Genomic DNA, 23853 nt, shown 5'->3' on the forward strand with positions numbered 1-23853 from the left:
GTTAAATATAACATCGTAATTTTTTTTGTAATATTTGGACAATAATGCCCTTCTACAAAATGATTGAAAAAACACATTATTTAAGCACTTGTTACAATGGGTTGCTGGAAACCTTGAAAGTTGAAACATTATAAGAAGGCCATTGCAAAAAGCCAACATAAAAACTCAGCAAAAGAAACATCCATTTCAAAGGATTTAAAATGTAAGGGAGAAACAACCAGAAAAATGAGAAAGAAACATAGACCACATTCATCCAATGACAGTGAACTTTTGGCATCAAAATAAATATCCTATCTAAACAAGATAACGCCAAACAACATATATATTCTTCTTCTTTTTTGAATGCAAGCTTTAGTCTCAATCAATGAAAATGAATCAAAAATGTAAAAGCAAATTTAACTTGTTGATTGTGTGAAAAAAAACAACATTGGTTTCATTCATTGGTCTTCCGGTGGCGATTTAATATTGGCTCTAAGTGGGTAGTCAGGTCGCCATTTAAGGGCACCTTCTGTTGACTCAGATATAGAGCCATATGGGAAGAGTTATTATTAGCAACTGTAACCAGAGCAATTGAACTCAAAGGTAATTTAAGCACTTTTACAGTAACATAAAAATGATGGTGGGTGTGCTTTAATCAAAGGGTATAATAATAAATTTGGGGTAGTGTATTTATAAAAACACACATTTTAAATCATATATAGTGTATTGTACACATTTTGTTATATTTAACCAAAATAACAGTGTATTTAACCGACCCCTTTTTCTCTCGTCTTTACTTTCCCTATCAAAACCGGTCCCTCCACTTTTTTTCGCTCTCTTATTTTCTTTCCTCTTTTTCCTCTCTTTTTTTTTTTTTTTTCCCTTGTAGCTGTCGTGCCCTCTCTAAAAAAGAGTCTCCTCTCCCTTTTTATTTCTGATAATGTTTGACACCCCAAAATATCACCCCCAAAAATTCCCCATTTAATGTAGAGTTGCCCATTTAATGTAGAGTGTTGGATGTGAAGTGGGCCCTATATGTGTGTTTTTAATGAATGAATATTTTAATTCCAAATAGATTTAGGGGACTTTTGGGGGTGATATTTTGAGGGTTTCTAAGATTGTCCTTTTATTTCATTTGGTCAAGACAATTCTTGGAGTTTTACATGTGCTCATGGGTTATGGGCTTGGGTTTGTGAATATGTCTTAAAACTAATTGGATCTTAAACTTATGAGCTTGGATTTGTGGGTCAAGGAATTAATTGGGTGCTTAAGAATTGTGACACAAATTTTGTTTGGGGGAAAGTTAATTGAGCTTTGAACAAAAATTCAATTAGGCTCTAAATTTGGGGTTTTCATAATATATTTTAAAAAAAAAATGTTTGGATGAAATAAGAAATAATAACAAAATGATGCGGATAAAATTCGGATATTACACAAACCAGCATGGTATAACTTAATATACACATCAGATTAACTACACAACTCCTGGAATTGGCTTTACTGAGATGACAGTACAGTGTACAGTGAACCAACATATCCGTTGAGAGTGTCAGGTATGAGTTCAAAACATATGTAACAAATGGGCTTTTGTATTGAGGTTGATATGAGACCTTAAGGGCTTTATTGATATGGGCGGCTGGGCCGCCTAATTGGGCTTTACTTCATTACTATTCACATTCACTTGACAACCCATCATCATCTGCAGTAACCATGTGGATTGTGGCAACACTCCCAACGCCAATTGCCAAATGGACCATCTCCGGCGAGCTTACCTCCTACAGCTTCTCCAAGAGAGACGGTGATTGTGACGAGGACGATGAGGAACCAGTCGGCCGAAGTGTGTTGGGGTGGCTCTTGAAAGTGGGATCTTAAGGTTCGGGCTAGGGTTTCCACTGAAATGCAATTGACGATGTTTGGCAACCAGCAGCGGGTGGATTTCATGAGTAATGGTGTTTCGTCACTGAATTTCAGGATTGCTTGTTTGAGAATGTATACGGGCTTAAAGCCACCGAGGATAACAAAATGAAGGCTTACGGGAAGGAGTTTATTGGGTGGGTTAAGCCAGAAGCAGCAGATGATTCCATGTGGGAGGATGCGGAGGAAGATCCAGGTACGGCTGCTCCTCCGAGTCAGGACTTGATGGAGGAGTTTGAAGAAGTGGCCAATGGTGGTGTGTAGAGCTCGACTTTGGGTGCGTTGGATAATAGTTTCTTGGTTAATGATTTGGTTTCAAGTTTATAGGAAGGGAAACTCATTCGACAGGGCTGCGGCAGTTAGACATTGAAACAGGTAAGATTGTGATCGAATGGAAGTTTGGGAAGGATGGGACTGAGATTACAATGAATGATAATTATGATATCACTAATGACACTAAGGGATCACAACTAGACTCTTCAGAATCCACCTTTTTGGGGTTGGATGACAACAGATTGTGTCAATGGGATATGAGGGATAGAAGAGGAATGGTGCAGAATATTGCTAGCAGTAACTCACCAGTGTTGCAATGAACTCAAGGGCATCAATTCTCTTGATGGGAAGATTCGGCCGTATTCCAAGACATCCTTGAGGCAGGCGAAGACAGCTTTTCCTGGGCTTGGCTCACCGATTACTCATGTTGATGCGACTTATGATGGGAAGTGGGTGTTGGGTACCACTGACACTTATTTGGTGCTCCTCATTTGCACTTTGTTTACTGACAAAGATGGAAAGACAAAATACTGGTTTTGGTGGTAGCTTCAAGATTGTTGAAGCTGACTCCACTTGATTCGCATTTAGCTTGGACAGACAATAGATTTCATGGTGGCCATTTTTCTTGGGTAATCTCTCATTATCCTCTTTGATTTGATGCTTTATTGGACCAGTGGCTTTCGATCAAACATGAACTAACATATCATCAATGAAGGTTTTTGTGGTTTACTCATGTCTTATCTTTTTTTCTCCTCAACATGATGGTTACAATTGCAAATATAGAGAATGAAACGAGACCTGAAAACATGTGTGATCTGCTTTGTGAAAACATTCTCCAGTGTAAGAAAAAATGACTAGGATATTTCTCCATTTCCTGGTCTAAATGAAATAGCTGACAGGAAATGAATTTTAGAAATTGAAAAGCTTTTCTTCTGAGAAAATGGAAGCTATTTTCTTTCTTAACCTCATAAGATGAAGAAAAACAATATAAAACATTTCCCAAGACCAAACCCAACCTTACTCATGATGAACTTTGAGAAGATCTGGGAAGAGAGGGTACGGCGCATTAATGGGAAAAATAGGGATTTCTCACTGAACGATAGGAGCATTTTCAATTCGCTCAAAGATTTCGTACTAGTCAACCTATTTGAGTTGTATGATTTTGCTTTTAAGAGAATCCTTGCTTTTGGGCACACTAGGTATTCTCTCTCATGAGAAACTGATTGCTGTTGGTTTATAAATTCCAGTACCAGTGAGAATCGAACCTAGGTACCCATGCTACCTGTTTGTCATTTAGGATTTAGAATTAACAAATCAAACGACTGCTTGATAGTTAATTCCATCGGCTGTGAAGAGAGAATGTTATTCATCACATTGATATGCACAGCACAAGGTTAATCTCTAACAACAGCAAAGCTAAGCATTCTAGGACACATAAGCACGCATCTTTATATTATAAAATAGACTTGGGAAAGCAAACAACAGTCATCAGGAGTCCTAAGGGACAGGCAACATATAACAAAATACCATAATAGAAGTGTTCTACATATCATCAAACCACACACACTAGATATAATTGACAGATACCTAAAACAACAAGATACCATAATAAAACAAACCATTAAGCGGTAGCAATGTCATCCATGATCCTAGCCAGAACCTCCTTGCACTCTCGAAGCAGCTTTATGGTCCGGCTAAGCTTTTCTCTCTTCCCAGCCACCGATGGTGATTCCCCTAACAACTTCTCGACTCCACCACCACCATGAGGGTTCATCATCAACTCATTTACAATCTCCGTTCCCAGCTCCTTGTCGACAAGATTATGAACACTAAGCTGCAAATGCAGAGCCAAGCTATCAACCAACCTCCTCAAAACAATCTTCCAATAGGCTGTCATTCTTGATTTCAGGTCAAAAGCTTGAGGCACAGCATGCTTATGTTCACTTAAATGCCCAACTTCAATTTCCCCAAGTCCATCAAAATTTATAGTAGAGGGAGGTGGCCAAACATTCACGACCACAGCCATGAACTTATCTTGTTTAGCCATCATTTGACTGCTTTCGAGCAAATATTCGGGATTGCAAGTATAGTCGGTCAGTTTTTCCATCTGAATTATCTCCATCACCCAATTCAAAGACTGTTGCTTCATCTTCGCCATAAGGTTGAGGCCAGCTCTTCTTGTTGCTATCTGAAGCTGGTAATAGTTATCGGAATGATGCATCAAAACATCAATCACCACACCTTCTATATAAGTCCAGACTTCCTCTACAAACCCAATTGGCATACTCGAAATTGAGTCCACTTTTTTGCACAACAGAGCAATGAATGCACTGTGTGGCAGGAAATTTGGAAGTCTTATTCCCTTAATAGCTTCATCCAGAACACTAATCTCATCCATCAAAAAGTTCCTGGTCAGATTACTTGAGCTATGGTTCTGCAATTCTTCTGAGTATTGGTTGAGCATTTCAACCAACCTAGCAGTGCAATGCATTCTGTGCTCATCTGGGTACTCATCGAATTCTCCTCTCAACATGATTTTCCTCAGGGACTCTTTACTTGCTCCAATAATCTGCATGAAACCAGTCATGGCCTCTGCAACCGAGGTGAAAGTCTGAGGAAGTCGATTAAACTCAGAAAGGCTAGAGTTCAGCTTGTCATTGATCTTCTTGACAATTTCAGGTAAACATTTCATTATGATAGCAGCTTGAATTTGCACAAGCTTTTGGGCCAAAACAGGAACCCCCACAATAGATTTGTCAATCAAAGACAGGAGCGTATGAGACTCAAACAATGCAGCTTCCTTCCTTCTTGCTTCCTCATAGGACTCATCGCCAATACGATTCCTGACACAAACATAGCCAAGCCCTACATTCACATCGTCAGCAGTCACCTTCTCGAGTAACCCTTCAGGCGCCTTATCGACCTTGGTAACCACAGCTAGAGTCCTCTCCCCTGTCTTATCCACTTGCTGTGACATCCGAATCGATTCACATGTAGCGAAATCAACAGTTGCAGACAAGACATTGAGGATGATACTCTCATCAGGCTTAATGTACTCCATTATCATACCAGCTATTTGCTCATAAATGTTCTCAGGTTGACCATGAACAGGCACTCTTGTAATCCCAGGAAGATCAACCATTGTAAGGTCTGGAACACCATGCTTTTTTACCACCAATGTCAGAGGAGTGTTTGATACCCCCTTCCCACTGCCAGCAATCTCATCGGTTGCGAGATTAATGGCTTCAGAAATCCTGGACTCAGTAGTTTGGACTGTTTTGCCATTGAACTCCAAGTAAAGCTCTGGCTCCGGAATTTGGTGATGTTGGAGCCTCATCACAAGTGGCACCCTGGTGCAGATACCTTGTCCGCGAGGAAGACTGATTCCGGCCAGAGACTCGAGAACACTAGATTTTCCAGAGGATTGGTCGCCCACTACAACAATGGTGGGTAATTGTATTCCTTCCTTCATGACCATAAGGTGCCTGAGCTTATCAACGGCATCAAGCAGAGGCCTGATGCGATCATTGCAGGAAGCAACAATGGGTGCATCAATCGCCACTTCTTGTCGTGGTTGGTTAACCACCATTGAAAGCGAGTCCCCTTCACTCTCTGAGCTGTATACCATTACTTCCTATTTTTCAAGAGATATACAATTCATGTGAATCTAAGCATGAGATTTCGTTCAACACATTACACACATAAATACTAAGAACACATAAATAAATCCCATGAGATATTGAGATGGGTTTTACTTTACCTGTTGCGTTGATGAAACAAAAAGTCCACTGATTGAGTCTGAACTGAAGGAGTAGTGAGTGTAGGCCAATGCAATCTTACTTCACTTGCTGTTTCTGTGATTGCTTTACTACGTACAAGCATATATTTATATTGGGATGGTAGAGACTAATCATAACAACTTGGTTTGCAAGTTGTTTGCTTATTATTTTTTGAATATTTTCTTTTTGTCTTAAAATCGTAGACTACTTCATGACTAAGTTGACGTATCATCAGAACTTTCTGGAACTTTGAAAAGAACTTATGAGATCCGACGGTTAAGGGGTTTCCACCATCAATTTAACTTTATATCCTAATTTTAAATTAAAACAAACATGAGAAATATGTAGGAAAAATCAAATGCTTTATACTAGATGCCAATTAGAAAAATTAGGCATAAAATATTAGGGTGGATTTACTCATAGAGTTATAATTATAATCTTGTTAAGATCCATCTGTAACCAAATTAATCTTGTCTCCAATCTTGTATTTTGATAAGTGTGTTTTTTTTTTTTTTCCAATTTCAATTTGAAGGATATTTCTCAATGATATTTAAAAAAAAATTTAAATCAATGCACTTACTATTTTTAACTTTAAATTATTTTCATATGATTAATTTTGTGAATATGTAGTAAAAATATAATATAAATGGCAGAAATTTACTAGGAGGTCCCTGAGTTTAGTATTGCATCAGAAGTCCACTACCATATGTATTACACCAATCTATATGTCTTCGATTTTTTATGGACAAAAATGCCCTTAAATATATATAACTCAAATGCGCTTTATTAAGGCTGTCCAAAAAACCGTGTCAAACCGAACCGACCGTTTGGTCGGTAATTGTCAAATATATGTTAGTAAAGACATACTGAAGTTGAAAAAACTAACCAAACCTTCAATAATCGACTGAATGGATGGTTAAATTTATATCAAAGAATTCGACAAAAATCAACCATGGACAACCATACATTCTATATCATCTTCTATCTCAAGCCTCTCTCATTTTTCTCTCTAAACTCACGAATCTCTCTCTTCGTTTTTTTTTATATTTTCTTTGAGGTTTTTGGTTCACTTATTTTCTATCTCTGCACTTTTAGACGAATCTGAATATATTGTAGAAGGTTTGGATGCGTTATTGATGTGCGGCAGGTGTTGTGTAAGAAAAAAGAACGAATTTTTTTTCGAAATATCGATTTTTGTTTGTTTTGAGGGGGGAGTGAGTCGTTTTTTGGGTTAAAAACAGTGAGAGGAAAAATCATATGAAATCAATATAGTAGGGAAAAAAATTAGAGATCATGATAGAAAATCTAGAAAACTATGAAAATTAGACCAACAATGAATTTTCATTGTTATGAGGACAACATAATTTTTTGTTTGAGTGATCATAAGTACTTTGTTTGCTATGAAATTTTATATGAACATTCTTACATGCTTAATATAATTTATCATCATTCAAACTTAAAGAAATTACACTGTTATGATTGAAAATCTCACATATTTATCATGAGTAAAATTGAATTTTCAATTATGAAAATTCATTGTTTTCAAAACAAGTGATATCATTGTTTTTCTATTTTTATAGTTTTTTCGGTTTGTTTTTTCTAGATCTGCACTTCTGGATGAATTTAGATATATTATAGAAGGTTTATATGTATTACTTGATTTGTTGGTACAAGTGTTGTGGAAGAAAAAGGAAAGAAAGAAATATAATGTCGGACTCATAAACATGATCAAAACACATTCATAATTTTTTCAAATTTTTTTTCCATAGCAATCTTATAAGCCAATACAACGGTCCACGATAGTTATTGTACAACAAATTTTATGAACTCGAAAGGTCCTTCATTGAGTGGGAAATTGTATAAGAGCTGGAGGTTCCTTAGTTGAGTTGGTAGTAGAATTCAGTCAGTACAGTTTCTTTGGAAGATGATGGGATGGGGAGTAGAGGTTCCTTAGTTGAGTGGGAAATATACTCGGTCAGTACATGCTACAAAGTCAAGTAGTGAGCGACTTTGTAGAATGTGTTGGCCTTTTTTTTTTGACCACAAGTTGTGTTGATATGAGATATTGCACGGGTTTGGATTATATTTTTTGAGTTTAGAAAAATATATATTTAAATTTTAAAAAAATAAAATTATAAGCAATTGTTTTTTTTTTTTTGAGTACAAGTACAATATACGACACACCACCATATCAAGCCTATGAAAGTGCAGGTGTCAACAAGCCCCACGCAGGAGGCACAAATCAAGCCCACGCAGGGGCAAACTATCAAGCCCACGCAGGGGTAGACTAAGCAAATTTTAAATATTAGAGAAACAATGAAAATAATATGAGATACTTTTAGGAAAAAAAAAAAAATTGCGTCTTCACTTTCTTGATTTATCTATTAGCAAATGAAATGCTCAAGTGCGGACATCTCCAACTTAATAATTTGTTCACTCTACTTTTTAAGTGTTTTCAAAAATAAAATGACAAGTGAAAGTCATTGCATTGGGTCTCACATGTTTCAAATTAATGGTGAGATTGAGATGCGTAAGTTAATCAGTAATGCTATATAGCCCAACTTTTGATAGCCCAATGGAGCCCAAGTCTCTGAAACGAAAATTTAAAACATTTTAACTCTCAAAATACATGTTAGAAAATACATGTTAAATTTTTTATAAAAAAAATTACATATTCGGAATTAGCGCATAAAGCTCTTTTTAACAAGATCCTTTGTTGATGAGTTTTATCGTGTGGATATTCATTCCAATGTTTTTTTCAATGGAATTTTAAAAATAATGGATTCGAAACTAAGACACGGAATTCTAAACTGTGTTTTAAAAAACAATGAAATCTATGGATAAAAAGAGTGGAATAAAGCTATTCCATTGATTAAGGAATAAATCAATGGAATAAAACTGTTGGGCTCACTTGGGTTACCAAACTGTTGGGTTACATGTCATTTTTGTTAAATTAAGATGTCCACATGAATTCCTGCTATAAACAATATAGAATCTATAAATATTAAATAAATTATTTAATTTATCAATACAAACAAATATACTCCTACAACTAATTCAAAAAAAAATATAAATACAACAATGTAATTTTAAATCATTTAAAATAAACTAACTATCCAAGAATCAAATTTAATAAATAATCTTATATATTGTAAGTTTAAAAAATAAAATTATATATGATCACATTAGTTAAGCACCTTAACAAGTGGAAGAGCTCCTTTAATTTGTCATTTTGTTCAAGTTTGGCTTCATCTTGAAGTAACCCCAAACTTTATTTTATTTTTGATAGGACCCCAAACTTGATTTGTCATATTGCTGTAATCCTTTGACGACAAGAAAGATTATGGTATGTGTTTTATTCGGTCGTGGCTTTTAAGGTAAAGCATCTCTCTTTTCGAAAAAAAAAAAAAAAAAAAAGGTAAAGCATTTCTATCTTTCTCCCTCCGTTGAGGCAGTTTACTTACACTTTCCCTTTTTATTTTCTTTTTAAAAAAAGGCAGTTAATGTGAGTTGTATAAACAACGTCGCAGGGGCGGTGTTGGAGAAACCGTGGCGTACACACAAGAGATGTGTGTTGTGAAAATCTCACATTAAGAAGTTAGTAACAAAAATAAAAATGCTAGTTTATAAGTCAGAATGTTGGACTATATTTGAATTATATACATTATTTTATATTATTAAAAATTGAAAAATGACAAGTAAAATAAAAAAAAAATTTGCAATCATGAGTTTTTATGAGTGATCATGATAATTAATTACAATTACCTTTGTTTTTCTTATTGAATTTGTGACCAATAACTTCCGTTTCATGATGCCTAATAGATGAATAAAATATTATAAAGAGCTGAAAATTGAATGAAATAAATAAATATGATTAGATTTAATCTTTTAGATAAATAAATTGAATAAAATAACAATTTAGTTAGTTGTTAAATAAGGAACGGTGAGAGAAATAATTAGGCTGAAAACTAAATATATAAATAGGCAAAAAAAAATATAAAAGGGCAAAAAGCAAAGAAATTTTTTAAAGAAAAAAAAACAAACAAGCTGCCCAAGAGAATGGATTTTGGGTGTCAAGGTCAAAAAACAAGTACCTAAACCATCATGCCATACATCACTATAACCCTAGCGTGTATGCTAATATTTATATGTAGGATTTTTTCTTTCTTCCAAAATCCACGGAGCACTTACCCCCCCCCCCCCCCTTGCCCAATGTGGCTCCATCCACGTTTAGGCGTAAGAGAACAAAAGCTTTAGTGGGGTCGACTCTCCACACTATGGGTCATCGGGTCAAACAACCACACATTCGATGCTACTATTGCTTGGTCAGTAGGGCACAGGCACGAGTCTGAGATAATTGGTCAAAGTTTGACTAGAATCCTAATTCAATTATGATTGATCAGGTGATTAAGTTCAAAATGCTTATCTCATTAATAGGCTGAAGTTCTTTTTAGATTAAATTCTAATTTCATTAAGATATTCAAAACCGTGACAAACTTGTGCTCTGAAAAGAGTTCCACACATAAGAAAAGTCTTCACTTCCAAAAATTCATTTTATCCATTTTTTTGTTCTTGAGTGTTGCAGAGTTCAAGAGTGTTTGACAGAGGCATGTATCCACATAGTACTGCGCCGATCAGGTAGGAGCTATTGCCTTAAGGAGATTTGGGTTCTCCGTACTTCACATTGTAGAATCAGAGACCATGATTTGTTTCTGTTTTTTATTTGATTCTTATGTATTCGATCTATTCATTATTCAACAAAATTGTTTCTTACTATCTTACTCTTTATTTTCTACAACTATTTACTATTTACGACAACAATCTTAAGGCGATACTAATTTGTTTGCCATGTGTTGTTATGCAATATGGCTGCCAATGATGAAATTCCCACTCTTTCTGGTGATGATGCCTCTGTTGTTGTTGTTGGTACAGCCGCACAAACTACTATTGCTTTGGGCCAATCGATCGGGACCACCTCTAATGGCATGAGTTCAGGCCATACGACACTGAATTTGAGACTAGTATACAAACTGGTCTAGGCCATACAACCTTTGGTTCTGGTGTTGGACCTTAGATGACCCAACAAACTATTGTGGTGCCACACCCAATGACTTCAACTGAAAAATAAAATGAACTTAACCAAATGAGACCAAGGCTATAGATGAATCAGGTGAAACAAAAGAATTCGAACCCATAAAGGATAAAAGATCAAAAGTTGGTAAGTCTTTTGGTCCTGATTTTCTAACATATATGTTAGAAGGCGAACCTCAAACCTTTCAAGAGGAAATCTCTACTTTTGAGTCTTTCTTTTGGAAAGAAGTAGTAAACAAAGAGATTGAGTCAATCCTAAGTAACCATTCTTGGGAATTGGTTAATTTCCACCTGAACTCAAACCAATTGGATGTAAATGAGTTTTTAGGAAAAAAACTCAAGACTTAGGGTTCCATAGATAAGTGCGACGCAAAATTGGTTATAAAAAGGTTTAAACAAAAAGAAGGTCTAGACTACTTTGATACTTATTCTCCAATAACATAAATTACATTTTAAGAATGCTGCTTGCTATAGCCTAGCTATACAATTTACAGATCCAACAAATGGATGTAAAAACTGCATTGTTGAATGGTGATCTCAAAAAGGAGATCTATACGGAACAAATAGAATGATCTAAGGTCAAAGGATAAGAGAACAAAGTCTGTAGACTTATCAAGACATTGTATGGACTTAAACAAGCTCCTAAACAATGCACGAGAAATTTGACTAAGTGATGATTCGAAACGACTTTCAGATTAATGAGTGTGACAAGTGCGTATACTCGAAAACTATCTCAAGTGGTTTTGTACTTGTATGTCTCTACATCGATGATATGATAATTCTTGAAAATAACATTGAAGTTAAGTTATAAAAACAGACTAAGAAGATGCTAGAAAAAATTTCAACATGAAAGATTTAGGTGTAGCTAACATTATTCTAGGCATCAAAATCATGAGACATTCAGATGGCCTGCAATCTCATTACATTGAGAAAGTAATAGAAAGGTTTAAAGATTTCGACATTAGAGATGCAAATAATCCCTTTCTACCACACCTAACTCTACATAAAAATATTGAAAATAATATTAAACAGTTAGAATACTCTTAAGTGATATGTGTGAACAGTTGACCGTCTATATGAAAGTCCTTAAGGCTATACTTTCTAAAGCACGCATGAAACCCAATAAGTTTAGGGCAAAAAGAATCAACACAATCAGAAACGATCTTAATATGAAAAGAGAATGCATTAGGTTTATTGTCTAGGCCTACACAAAGAACTAACGATTCAAGAGTTAGTCCATCAACTAGTTAAGTCGGTTCGATAGACTTTCACTAGAGACGATTCAAAGTGAAAACTACCTTTCTTAATGCAGTGTTTCTTCTCAGACACACTCAAACTTCTGAGTCAAAATAAAATGTTTTGTTGCTTCATTCATGTCGGGGATTGTTGAAAAAATCAAAGTGTAAATTGCTCAATATACCCACAAGAGATGTGTGTATTATGTGTGTGTTGCAAAAGTCTCACATTGGAAAGTTAGCAACAAGAATGCTAGTTTATAAGTGAGAGTGTTGGATTATACATTTGGGCCCAAGGGCACCCAACATTTTGTGTTGTAGTCCTATATATACTCTCCATATATAGGGTCATTGAGCCAAATCACAACACATGCACCCACCACCGTCATCATTCGGTCAGGCAAGCCTGGCTCGAACACCTTCCAGGTTCGAGATAATAAAAAAATTATTATTATTTTTGTCAAAGTTTGAATAGAGTCCTAATTCAATTATAATTGATTAGATGATTAAGTTCTAAACTCTTATCTTATTAAGAAAATAAATTTATTCTCTGATTAAATTATAATCTCACTAAGAGTTGGAATTCAATACCATGTCAAACTTGTGCTTAGAAAAGAGTTCTAACTCGATTCTACCTGTGGATTGCACTGCATCTATATACTTCTCACATGATGGACGAATTCCACACAACACAGAAAAGTTCTCACTTCCAAACATCCATTTTTCATCTCCTTTTTGTTTTTGGGTCCTACCGAGTTCAAGAGTGTTCGACAGAGGCCTGTATCCTAGTAGGGCTGCCTCGATCAGGTTAAAAGGTGTTGTCTCTTGGGAGGTGAAGCTTGGTAACCTACTAAGCACCCAATAAGTAGAAGACATCGGCTTAAGGATATTCGGGTATCCCATAACTCACCTTGTAGAATCAGAGACCATGATTTGTTTATGTATTTCTTTTATTTGATTCATCTTTAATCGATATATTATTATTCAATAAAATTGTTTCTTAGCATCTAGCTCTTTATTTTCTGCAATTGTTTATTTTTTATGACAACACAAAGCACCCTTGGTAAGGAGAGCTTCAGTGCACTGTTGGCGAGATCAAGGACCCATATGTTGAGGATGCATTTATCTATAGCCCTAATGAGGATACGCACTTTTATAACCCTGTTGAATAGAGTGCATCAAGGGTATCGATAAATGCTTTAGGAATGTCGAGGCATCATGGAGTTGGTGCTATGGTGTCTTCTAAAATTATGCAGGTGTCACTTAGTTATTGCTGGTGGTAGTTGAATAGTCAACCCTAGGGAAAAAATTTAATATAATTTGCTACATCTTAGTTTGTATAAAAGGAAAGTCTTCTTAGGCTTTGGATATCAAAAAAGTAATTGAAAGAAACAACGTTTTGCCTAGGTTTTTCCCTTACTCTCGAAGAACTCTTTTTCTTTGATTTGTTTTGGCTATGGTAGATTCAATATTGTGTTGTCTACTTTATAGTTAGTATTAGGCTCAGTTCTATGAACCCAATCAATCAAACTTATCATTATTTGGTTTGTTGGTATTTTCGTTTAGATTGAAATCGACTTGTAGTTGGATTCTTAACCAAGTCCACAACAATTGGTGCGTTAATTGAGAGATTTCAACACTCTCTCAATGTTGAAATTCATTGTTAAAGATCAATTTACGAACAATGGAACGGGAAAATACACATTGTACTAACCAAACAAGACATTGGAGGAGGTGACTACATCCTTGGCACAATTAACAATGTCCATGAATGAGATAAGGAGGGAGAACAAGGAGAACCTAGAGAGAATCGAAAGAAAAATGACAGATAGAGGCAATGGAGAGAGAGAAACAAGACAAACTCATAATGCATGATCAAGTTCAAGAAGAAGATAAGGTACTTGAGTTGAAGTGGAGAGATTGCATTAACATGAGGGAAATCTAACTAAAGCCTCAGGCTATGAGAGGAGTCAATAGGGAAGTCAATATTTTGATGAGGAAGGAGAATATGAGTATGACAAAGGACTGCGAAGATAGGGTCGAGAACCCTATGGCCGAGAGAACACTACTATGAAGGATGGAGATGAATTAGAGGAATGATGATGACATATACGGGGAAGACAAGAGGAGAAATCGGGCTTATGATCGATGACCTAAGAAGCCAAAAGTAAACTTTTCCCGCTTGTGGTGGAAACCCACATGAATGGTTGGATAAGACATAGCACTAATTTCATGTGTATGAGTCACGCAGGCGTTTCAGTTGTCACATGTGTAAATTTCGACAATCACTACTTGAAACAATAAAATCGGGACGCAAGGAAAATCAAGTAACAAAGGCCCACCCCAACAGACTAAAATTGACGGTGTAACTCAAATGGGTCAATAGTTCTCAGATGGGCTACAAAGGGCTAGCCTTTGTTTCTTGTGTTTGAGGCATAGTTTTTAAAACGTATCGTGCATCGAATCGTCTAGGCCGAAGGTTTAAGGTTTTTGAGGTTCAACCGATACGATTAAGGTTGAACCGCTGGTTTATAATACACAATAAATTAATAAATATTTATATATAATATATATATATATATAGTATTTAATAAGTATGGATTATAAATGATTATATATAATATTATATAATTACCACAATTGAAATTCCAAATAGGATCTTTAAAGTTTAAACTCTAATAATTATCAATTAAGGAGAATATATAATTCATAAATAATTATTTGAAAAATGAAAAGTGAAAACTGTCGTGAAAGTGAAAGAAAATAGAAAAAGATTTTGTTTTGAATTAAAATTATTAAAATAGACATGTTATATATACATAATTATTTGGGCAAAAGCTGTATTTTCCATAAAAAAAAAACCTTGTCATTTTTTAAGATATGAACGGTTCATGGCACGATACGATTTTGATGGTATTTTGGTGGTTTGGACGGTTTGATTGCTTAAACAGTATTTTAAATCTATCATACCATTGAACCTCACGGTTCGTGGTTCAACCGGTTAACTGTCGGTACAATATGTGTTTAAAAACTATGGTTTGAGGTCTGTTTAATTTTTTTGATCTTATTTAAAATATGACAAACCAATGCACGATTTAGGTATGATTGGGGGACAAATTATGATTTTTTGAAGCCAAAATCTTGCTATTTTTCAATTCCTCCTCATTCTTATTCAATCATTGTAGAGTTCAATGAAATTCGCTTCTATTGGTTGTAACCGACAGATTGATCACTATGTTATACATGATTTTTCTATAACAATTTTAAATATTTTTCAGGTCACTTTATAATAAACAAATGCCCGTTTGGTAAAGTATTTTCATAAGCATTTATGTTAATATTTAGCATAAACGCTTTTGACCAGCCAAACGAGTATATCTGTGCACGTAATTCGAGACAATTTTATCAACATATTTATACTAATTTCAAAATGTTATCAATTTGAATAATTTTATTAGTATTTTCATTTCAATTCCTTTTATGTCCTTAATATTTCATTGTCATTTCCATTCTATTCCTCACCCCATTAATTAATTAATAATCTTTATTTAATAATTTTTATTTAATAAATTAATTAATTATTTATATATACATTTATGTGTCTCTATGCATAATATCTTCTACATAATTTGTCGCAAAAGTTCAATCAAATATTGTGTTACTAGCAAAAGTTCAACCAAATACTATCAAACATTCATGCAGTATATCTACCATTAAAATTGTCCAATATTTCTACTACCACCATTTCTGCTAGCATATTTACTACTTTCAGTATGTTTTACCAAGGCCTAATAAAAAAAGTAAGATGATTACATTATAAAAGTAAAAAGTATAACTAAACAAACACAAAACAACAGTTTTGACCAAACTGAGACTTGATTGCTTCCCGTGTCCATTTTTTCTCTTGAACAATGAAATTAAACCCCTTCCTCTCAAAGAAGCAGGAGAGCGATACCTAACTCCCACCACAAAATTTCAGCTATTTTCCCATCTTGGTTTCCTCACATACAAACTAACATCCAATTAAGGGTTCACCCAAATGAGAGCAATCATACAGGAATTGTATTCTATTTATACATATAATTAAAAAAAAGAAGGAAATTATGCTTGATAGTCCTACTTCTGCATCTCTGCTCCCAAGAAATAATGATCAAAATGGAATTGGAAGAATAGATTAGCAGCACAGGCAGTTACCAAATTAACCGCAGCGACAAATCTACAAAGTCAAGTTAGCCATCCTGGGCTGAATTGCCAGTGAGAGAACAAAGAAGTCGAACAAAATTATCCGCCTAGTCATCATCCTCTGAATCTGCAGTAGAACAAAATTTGTACTAAGAAAGAAGCACAATGATGAGAGAAAAGAAGTACAAACCGTAATGCTGCTAAGCATGTCATTTTCATTAACTGTATCGTTCACTCCAACAGAAGACACTAGCTAAAAGAACTCGCCAAATTCATAAAATGTCAAATAAGTTGCTCATAATGGAAGATAACAAATGCTACATTCTGAAAACACCAATGAACCAGGAGATGCAACTTCTCTCCATAATCTAAGATTGAGTTTGGCATTGTTTTCCTTAACCTACTTCTACTTATTCTTTAGAGAAATATGCAGCAATAAAGAAAAAATAACCAAAAGCATACCAATATAATGCCAAACTCAACCAAAATCTCTGCTCTTTGCGCAGAAAACCACCACATGATCAGCAAGTATTGCACAACTAGGAGTATGATTGCACCTAAGGAAGCTACTCTCTTAGCGATGATCCCGATGGACTCATAATTCAGTCCCTCACAACTCATGATAGCTAAACAAGATGAGGACAGTAAAACTTGAAGCAATTTTCAGTATCAGCTTTATATTGATAGAGGTGATGGACCCATTACCCAATACTAACGAGCACTTCAAATTCAATTGAGGAGGGAATAGCTGAATTTATCTTCAAAAATTGTGGAATGGAAGTCAAGTCTTAAACAATTTCAATAAACATGACAACCTTAAGGGACAAAAATTTACAAAAAAATATGAAACATTCTGTGAATTCAAAATCAACTCCACGTAAACTCACAAACACACCCCAGTGATGGAGGAAATTTTGTGGTAGTATTTTGGGTGAATTAGTTCATTTTGGAGTTCCTATATTGCCATGTCTCTTATAATTTTTTATTTTATTGCAGTAAATTCTGCAATGAGTACATTGCAGCATAACTGTCTACATTATCGTTTGTGCTACTGTAGCAGTGAACATTAAGTGGAATTTTCTTCTTGTCTTTGTGAAATCCTTAGTCCTTACGAGTTTTCATGATATCTTTAATGGGTAGAATTTTTTGTATTTCAGCATTCTGAGTCTAAAAGAAAGAGTAACATATAATTGACTTTCCCTTTTCTTATTCGGACAGGATATGTTTGAGATTTACAATTATCTTTCCGCTGAAACACATTTGCTACACTTTCTCTAGTTTCTCCTTTTTTCCTTGTTTATTCTTTAACTACTTTTCTCACTCTACTGCATTCTTTTCTTTGTAAGCAATTTCAATTTTGTGCAACTCAAGTAAAACATGAAATCCTCACAACAGACAAAAGAATCTTTGCCATATTCCTTGCGAAGTTTGTACCTTTGCAAGCAATTTCAATTTCCAAAGATGCAATTGACATTACTACTGATTAAGTGATCCCCACTTTCAAGACAATTTCCCCTTCAAGTAATCCCTCTATATCAATCCTTAACCTCATTTTAAATGTCTAGAACTCAGGTTTCTAAGGAAGGTCCAGTAGAGAGCGCTTCTCACAATGTCACAGAAATAATTGATGATAGTAAAGGAATTCACTGCATTGCAAAACAAAAGGTAAGGGTGTACCAGATCTTATGTCTTCACCCACTTTTCCTCTATTCTTTAGCTGCCTCATTATCATTGAGCATATAAGAACCCACCAATACATGTGGAACATAAGCAACATCAGCAGCATTGTATTTATGATATAATACAATGACGTGCCATGTGCTTGTGATAAATCCACGTACTCGGGACTAATGCAACTGGGAATGCCAACCATAAGAACATGTTAGAAAAGGAGCCAGTAGGCAGCTAGCAGAAACAAAATCAATTAATCTATGGTGGAGATAAACCTTGTAGTTTTGATGACGCAGAAGGGGAAGAATATAAGCCTTAGTACAAGCCATGAAAGAGCAAAGAACCCAAAGCACACACTTGCTCCAAGCTCCCTCTCAGAGTATTTAAAAACTTTAGCAGCTTCAAGAAATACATCACTTGCATCATGCAAGGCAAGGACAATTGAGCCACCATAAATGAACCTGAATGGACAGTAAAAATCCTCTCATCAATGTGCAAGTAGAAATCATCAAAAATTATCGTCTAGAGAATAAAGCTGTTAAGAATTCCATTCTTCCCATGTATGACTTCTCTTACACATTGTGCTTCCTAAAATTGTGGGTATCTGAAGTGACCACAACCACAGAGTTCTCTGTATGACACAGTTATCTTATTGCTGCAAAATTACAAAATTAGTATGCATAGCTTAGGTAAGATGATATATTTTGTCATGATGAATTAAAATTTTGTTGGGTCTTTCCATTATTGATGGCCTGAATCTAGTGTAGAAGGTCCTCTAGTGGAAGGTGATTGGTCATTCCTCCATCCCACATCACCTGGGTAGGAAGCTATAAAGTACTTTATATTAACTAGCTCGCCCTTAACTAGCATGATGCGTTTTAAAGTCGTGCGGGTGGAAGGCCCAAAGCAAACAATATTGTGCTAGTGGGTTGGGCCTGCATTAGTTTGGTATCTGAACTGAGGGCCGGGTGGGATGTATGTGGGATCATACGAGAACGTGTGTCTTTGAAGATGGGAGGTAATGATGCAACAGGTCCTCTAGTGGAAGGTCGGTCATTCCTCCGTCCCATATCGCCTGGGTAGGAAGCTATGAAGTGCTTTATATGGGTTAGCTCACCCTTAATTAGCATGACACGTTTTAAAGTCATGTGGGTGGGAGGCCCAAAGCAAACATATTGTACTAGTGGGTTGGCTTGCATCATAATCTATTGTCAATTGAGAAATGCTTCTGAAATCTGCCTGCATGAAAACAACAACCAATCCAACTCAAGTGACTGGCAGCCATAATACATAATACAAGGAGAGGTCAACAAAATTGGTCATTATTAAGCACAATGTCTAGTCCAAATCTTTTCATAAAAAATAGATGTATGCTTAGGGCCACTATCACATAACAGGAGAAGAATATACTACTTTAATGTCTGCTTAGCACCACCATGGTGCTTTTCCAATAAAGTCTAAATTTTCAATTCCAAAAAAAAAAAAAGTCGCAGTCAACATAGTTAATATTCAGAGGCAGAGCCACAATGAGACTTTTATCATATTGAAGAGAGAGGAATTCAGTTGGCTACTGGTAAATGACGGGATTCCAAAAAGACTACCAGATTTAATTTGAAATATGTATAAATGATGAAAATAATAATATTTGATTCTACAGTCTGTCCCAGATGTACCAAGTCCCAATTCACTGTACTTGCACAAAAACTGAAGTATTACCTTGCTAAATATGAGTATCCAATTAGGAAAACGGTAATTATATGATGAGACATCATCACAGAAAAATCTTTTCTTCTAGTCTCCCATACAACAAGGGCAACAATGCTATAGGTATAAAATCCACATTGACACATGTAGAAAAGCTTGAGGGGTAGCCTGCAATGAAAGGATGAAATAAGGCATTGCAGAAGTCATCAACTAGGTTTGGAGTACAACAGATATCTCAGAAACCACCCACAAAAGAAATTCCATATCCATGTCACTAGATGCATATGCATTATCGTATCGTCTACCTCTAGTCATGTCTCACACTCATAATAATACTAAGCATAACTTATGAAAAAAAAAAAAAAAAAAAAAAAAAAAACTAACAACGAAGGATACAGAAAACAAAAAGAATTATGTTGCTGGTATATAATTACAGAGACGTTGCATAGAACACACTTCCAACAACAACAGTCACAAGAAAGATAGATTCCTAAAAGAATACTATACAATGGTCTTTTTTCTTTATGGAAACAGCTTAACATAGTATTTCCACATATCCAAAATTATATCATCATGACAATAAAAAAAAAAGGCAAAAGTTATCTTTGAAATAAATGAGCTTTTAAGAGAAACAGAGCTTATAAGCACATGCTAAGTATGAAAAGTGATATACAGACATACATCTAGCATATAAATGCATATCTACCAATTTCAAAAACAAGGAATTTCAATTCCTTAAACCTTCCAACACATACAAACAGTAGGGGAAGGAAAAAGATAAAAGATAAGCTTATAAGCACATGCTAAGTATGAAAGTGATATGCAGAGGTACATCTATCAAGAGCTAGCATATAAATGCATATCTACCAATTTCAAAAACAAGGAATTTCAATTCCTTGAACCTTCCAACACACACAAACAGTAAGGGAAGGAAAAGGATAAAAGGGTATTACTGTTGCCAATACTCCTCAGATCTATGATTGAAACAAACAAAAAAAGATTAATAAAATGAACTATTTTCGTCCACTTAAGAAAATTTAAGGTTTTGTCAAACTTCGTCCTCATCTAACAAGCTGTAGCCATGTCATTCCATACTATTTAATACAAAAGAGTACTATTTTAAATAATAAAAGGACACTAAAGATAGAGAGGTATTTGCACTACCAAAACAGGGAAGGTAGGATCCTTCAATGATGTGGTACTCCTCTCTCAGATAAATAATTCGACGGACGGACTGATAATGCAAGATCCAATTACAAAAAAAAATGCATTTATTTAGGCTGCCATGCACAACTATATAAGGAACTACATAAATTAAATGCAGATTCGCCATACTAGGGCGTAACTTTCCAGCAGTTCGTTAAAAAGTGAAAACATATATATTACTCACTTCAACTCTTGATTTGGCCAGCCTTTGAAGTAGTAATGTGTGTCTCTGAACCATGGTTCGTGGTAGGCAATTTTGAGAATCCATGCTTCAACAGTTGCATAATAAGTGAGCTTCCACATCGACTCGGAGCATTTTGCAACTTTTGCATACGTACCCTCATTAATCTTCATCTGAGCAGCTCCATTAGTCAGCCACAAGGCCAGCCTCTAAGAAATGTGAAGAATTCATTAGAAATTATACTGCACAAGATGTGTTTATTTATCTACTTTGTATATAAGAAGAAACAAACAAGCGCCCTCCCCCGCCCAATAAACATTACAGATGTCTGTCTAAGGAAGGCAGATGTGCTCAGCCTAACACCCATATTGCAAGTTCCAATATTTTGAAGCTTGAACCTCCTACGCCAAGGCTATAATGAAACAAGTTTGCCCTCAATGGATGGAACACATTCCAAAGTCAATGTTGTTAAGCAAAGTTTTTAAGTCAAGCACATGCATTTTATGTGCAGTATTTGAGGACTAACTGAAGAACAATATGATGTGAAATTTCTTACGTACATTGTAGAAAAGCGTACTTCTTTCATTCCCTGGAAGTGTCCAAGAAAGGTCTAGGTACCCAGAAATCTTCTTGCTTTGAATGGACAGCCGTTATTGTGGATTTCAGAGGCAGAAAAAACTTTAGCTCAAAGGAAGGGAAGTGCCTTAAGTTGGCATTATACATGCAAGGCATCAGGAGAGGGACTAGGGGGCTCCGCAATTAGTTTCAAATTGTAGAGTCTACAATCGAAATCCAATTGCTTGAGACATGTGTCACATCACACCACATTTTTATTATTTCATTTTAAAAATTTGTATGACTTTTTCTTCACCATTGGATATGAATTGTAGACTCTAGAGAATTACGGAGCCCCCAAATCCTCAGGAGAGAAACCATAAATAGTATCCTTTTGCATTGTGCAGTAAGCCGCAATGTGTCTATTTTACTTAACTTTATAAGTTGCCATAAATTGTTAGGCAGCATGACAAGTCGGGATGATGCGTGACAAAAGGCTAGTTGTATTATTTGCCGGTTTTAAATCTCGAGTTTCACTACTGTTATTTAACTAAGCATAAGAAGATTAGCTAAACATTCAGCATCTCAAAGGAATGTAGAAAATGAATTTACTTTCTATTGATTTCCCAGTGAACAAGTAAAACTTCAATCTGATATAGGTCCTTCATCTACGCACATAATTCCTAACGAAGTGGAAAACACGAATATATGCGCCAATGTTTAGAGTAGTAAACTAAAACAGCAAGAAGCCTTACGCGGAAGACGAATCTGTCGAGGTAGAACCTGACAACCACGAAGCCAACCGCGAAAAACAAGGCAATGACGAAATGGTAGGCGTCTGGTTCGCTACTGTTACTCCAGACAGAGTCCATATATGAGATTTCGGACCTCGATTCAACAAAGCAGCATCAATCAACAAAAGATCATCGAGTATTCCGCGAATTTCGAATTCTCGGTATCAATTCAGAATTAAACATGAAAAACCGGAACATAAAACGCGCAATGAGGTTCAGACTGAATTATGTAGACAGAAAAAGCAACAACAACGCAAATGGTCCAGACTCCATAGCTTTAATAACACAAACTTCAAGGAAGTGCTGCGCAGTGTATGGAGGCCTGGGGCTGGGAGGTGGGGGTACTCCTCCTCCATTCCATCCAAACGAGGGAATCTTTGTTATCATCCCTGAACGTGGGTTTTCTTTTTCTTTTTTTTTAATATTGGAGTAATTTGGGGGCTACTCCTTTCCATTCAAACGAGGGAATCTCTGTTATCATCCCTGAAAGGCAGAAAGCCAGAAACGTGGGGTTTTTTTAAAAAAAAATATTGGAATAATTATTTTTTAATATCTAGATTTTTGTTGCCACATCACGCGTGCTGCGTGAATTATGAGGTTAGATTAAAGTTCAAAACTTCAAATTTAGGTCGAATAATATAATATTAATTAATTACAAATAGTTGAATTAGCTGCAATTGCAAAAGCTACTACTCTTGGGTTTGGCTTGAGGAATACTCATGGGTTATGTTTGGTTGGTGCAGAAAATGATAATGAGAATAGGAATGGTCAGTGATGGACCCACTGCAGTGTCACTGGGGCACGGGCCCCTAGTCAGTTGAAATTTTTTTCACTAAATATACCCTTCATTTTTAACAATTTAACACTACGGCCCTCAGAAAAAAAATAAAAGGCCCCCATTACACACCTAGACCATTAATTAAGACCCAACCCAACTCTCATTCAAACACTTAGCCCATTAACTAAGACCCAACTCAACCCTCATTCAACCCAAATAGACAAATCCCAAAAATCAAAACCCTCATTCAACCCGACTACTTGCCTCCCCAACCAAGTCGACGACAAATGACAAATCCGGAAATCCCTAAGATCGACTGCTCGAGATCAAAATAACTGGCGATTTGCAACAAGGTACTCATCTATTCTTGTTTTTATTGGTTTCTTCTAATTGTGCGTTAGTGACTTAGTGTTCTTTGAATTGTTGCTTCGCTTTGAGCCTTTGAATCTTTGATTTTGACTTGTTATATAATGAATGAGTGTTATACAGTTTGTCAATTTGATATTGTTAT

At 35.5% G+C, this 23853-nt stretch overlaps 2 protein-coding genes and 1 pseudogene across 4 annotated transcripts; 1 reads left to right on the top strand and 2 right to left on the bottom strand.

Annotated features, from left to right (window-relative positions):
- Window positions 1–1677: 1677 nt before the first annotated feature.
- LOC119992198 lies at window positions 1678–2952 on the top strand (annotated as a pseudogene).
- A 631-nt stretch (window positions 2953–3583) lies between these two features.
- On the bottom strand, window positions 3584–6045 carry LOC119990648 (dynamin-related protein 4C-like). The gene is made up of 2 exons (XM_038836656.1): window positions 5927–6045; window positions 3584–5800 (listed from the first exon to the last, which is right to left on the bottom strand). Exon 2 carries the CDS (start codon window positions 5792–5794, stop codon window positions 3788–3790), a length of 2007 nt encoding a protein of 668 aa, XP_038692584.1. The 5' UTR covers window positions 5795–5800; window positions 5927–6045; the 3' UTR covers window positions 3584–3787.
- A 10018-nt stretch (window positions 6046–16063) lies between these two features.
- On the bottom strand, window positions 16064–22954 carry LOC119990694 (LAG1 longevity assurance homolog 2-like). Of its 3 annotated transcripts, none has more exons than XM_038836750.1 (6): window positions 22526–22954; window positions 21219–21424; window positions 19841–19996; window positions 18400–18585; window positions 18131–18309; window positions 16064–16580 (listed from the first exon to the last, which is right to left on the bottom strand). In XM_038836750.1, the coding sequence occupies exons 1-6, from the start codon at window positions 22640–22642 to the stop codon at window positions 16561–16563; spliced, it is 864 nt and encodes a 287-aa protein (XP_038692678.1). In that variant the 5' UTR covers window positions 22643–22954; the 3' UTR covers window positions 16064–16560. The 3 variants fall into 3 exon arrangements, with proteins under 3 accessions (XP_038692678.1, XP_038692679.1, XP_038692680.1); XM_038836751.1 differs by lacking the exon at window positions 22526–22954 and adding an exon at window positions 21538–21660; XM_038836752.1 differs by lacking the exon at window positions 19841–19996.
- Window positions 22955–23853: the final 899 nt, after the last annotated feature.

The sequence above is a fragment of the Tripterygium wilfordii genome, chromosome 22 (assembly GCF_013401445.1).
Source record: "Tripterygium wilfordii isolate XIE 37 chromosome 22, ASM1340144v1, whole genome shotgun sequence".
NCBI classification, from domain to species: Eukaryota; Viridiplantae; Streptophyta; class Magnoliopsida; order Celastrales; family Celastraceae; genus Tripterygium; species Tripterygium wilfordii.

Excerpts from the sequence above, each read along its gene's own strand:
- LOC119990648 (XM_038836656.1), bottom strand. The coding sequence starts at position 5,794 with ATGGTATACAGCTCAGAGAGTGAAGGGGACTCGCTTTCAATGGTGGTT.
- LOC119990694 (XM_038836750.1), bottom strand. The coding sequence starts at position 22,642 with ATGGACTCTGTCTGGAGTAACAGTAGCGAACCAGACGCCTACCATTTC. Across the intron at positions 19,997-21,218 it reads TGGCCAAATCAAGAGTTGAA|GCTACCCCTCAAGCTTTTCT; the intron begins GTGAGTAATATA and ends CTTTCATTGCAG. Across the intron at positions 18,586-19,840 it reads GGATACTCATATTTAGCAAG|GTTCATTTATGGTGGCTCAA; the intron begins GTAATACTTCAG and ends CTGTCCATTCAG.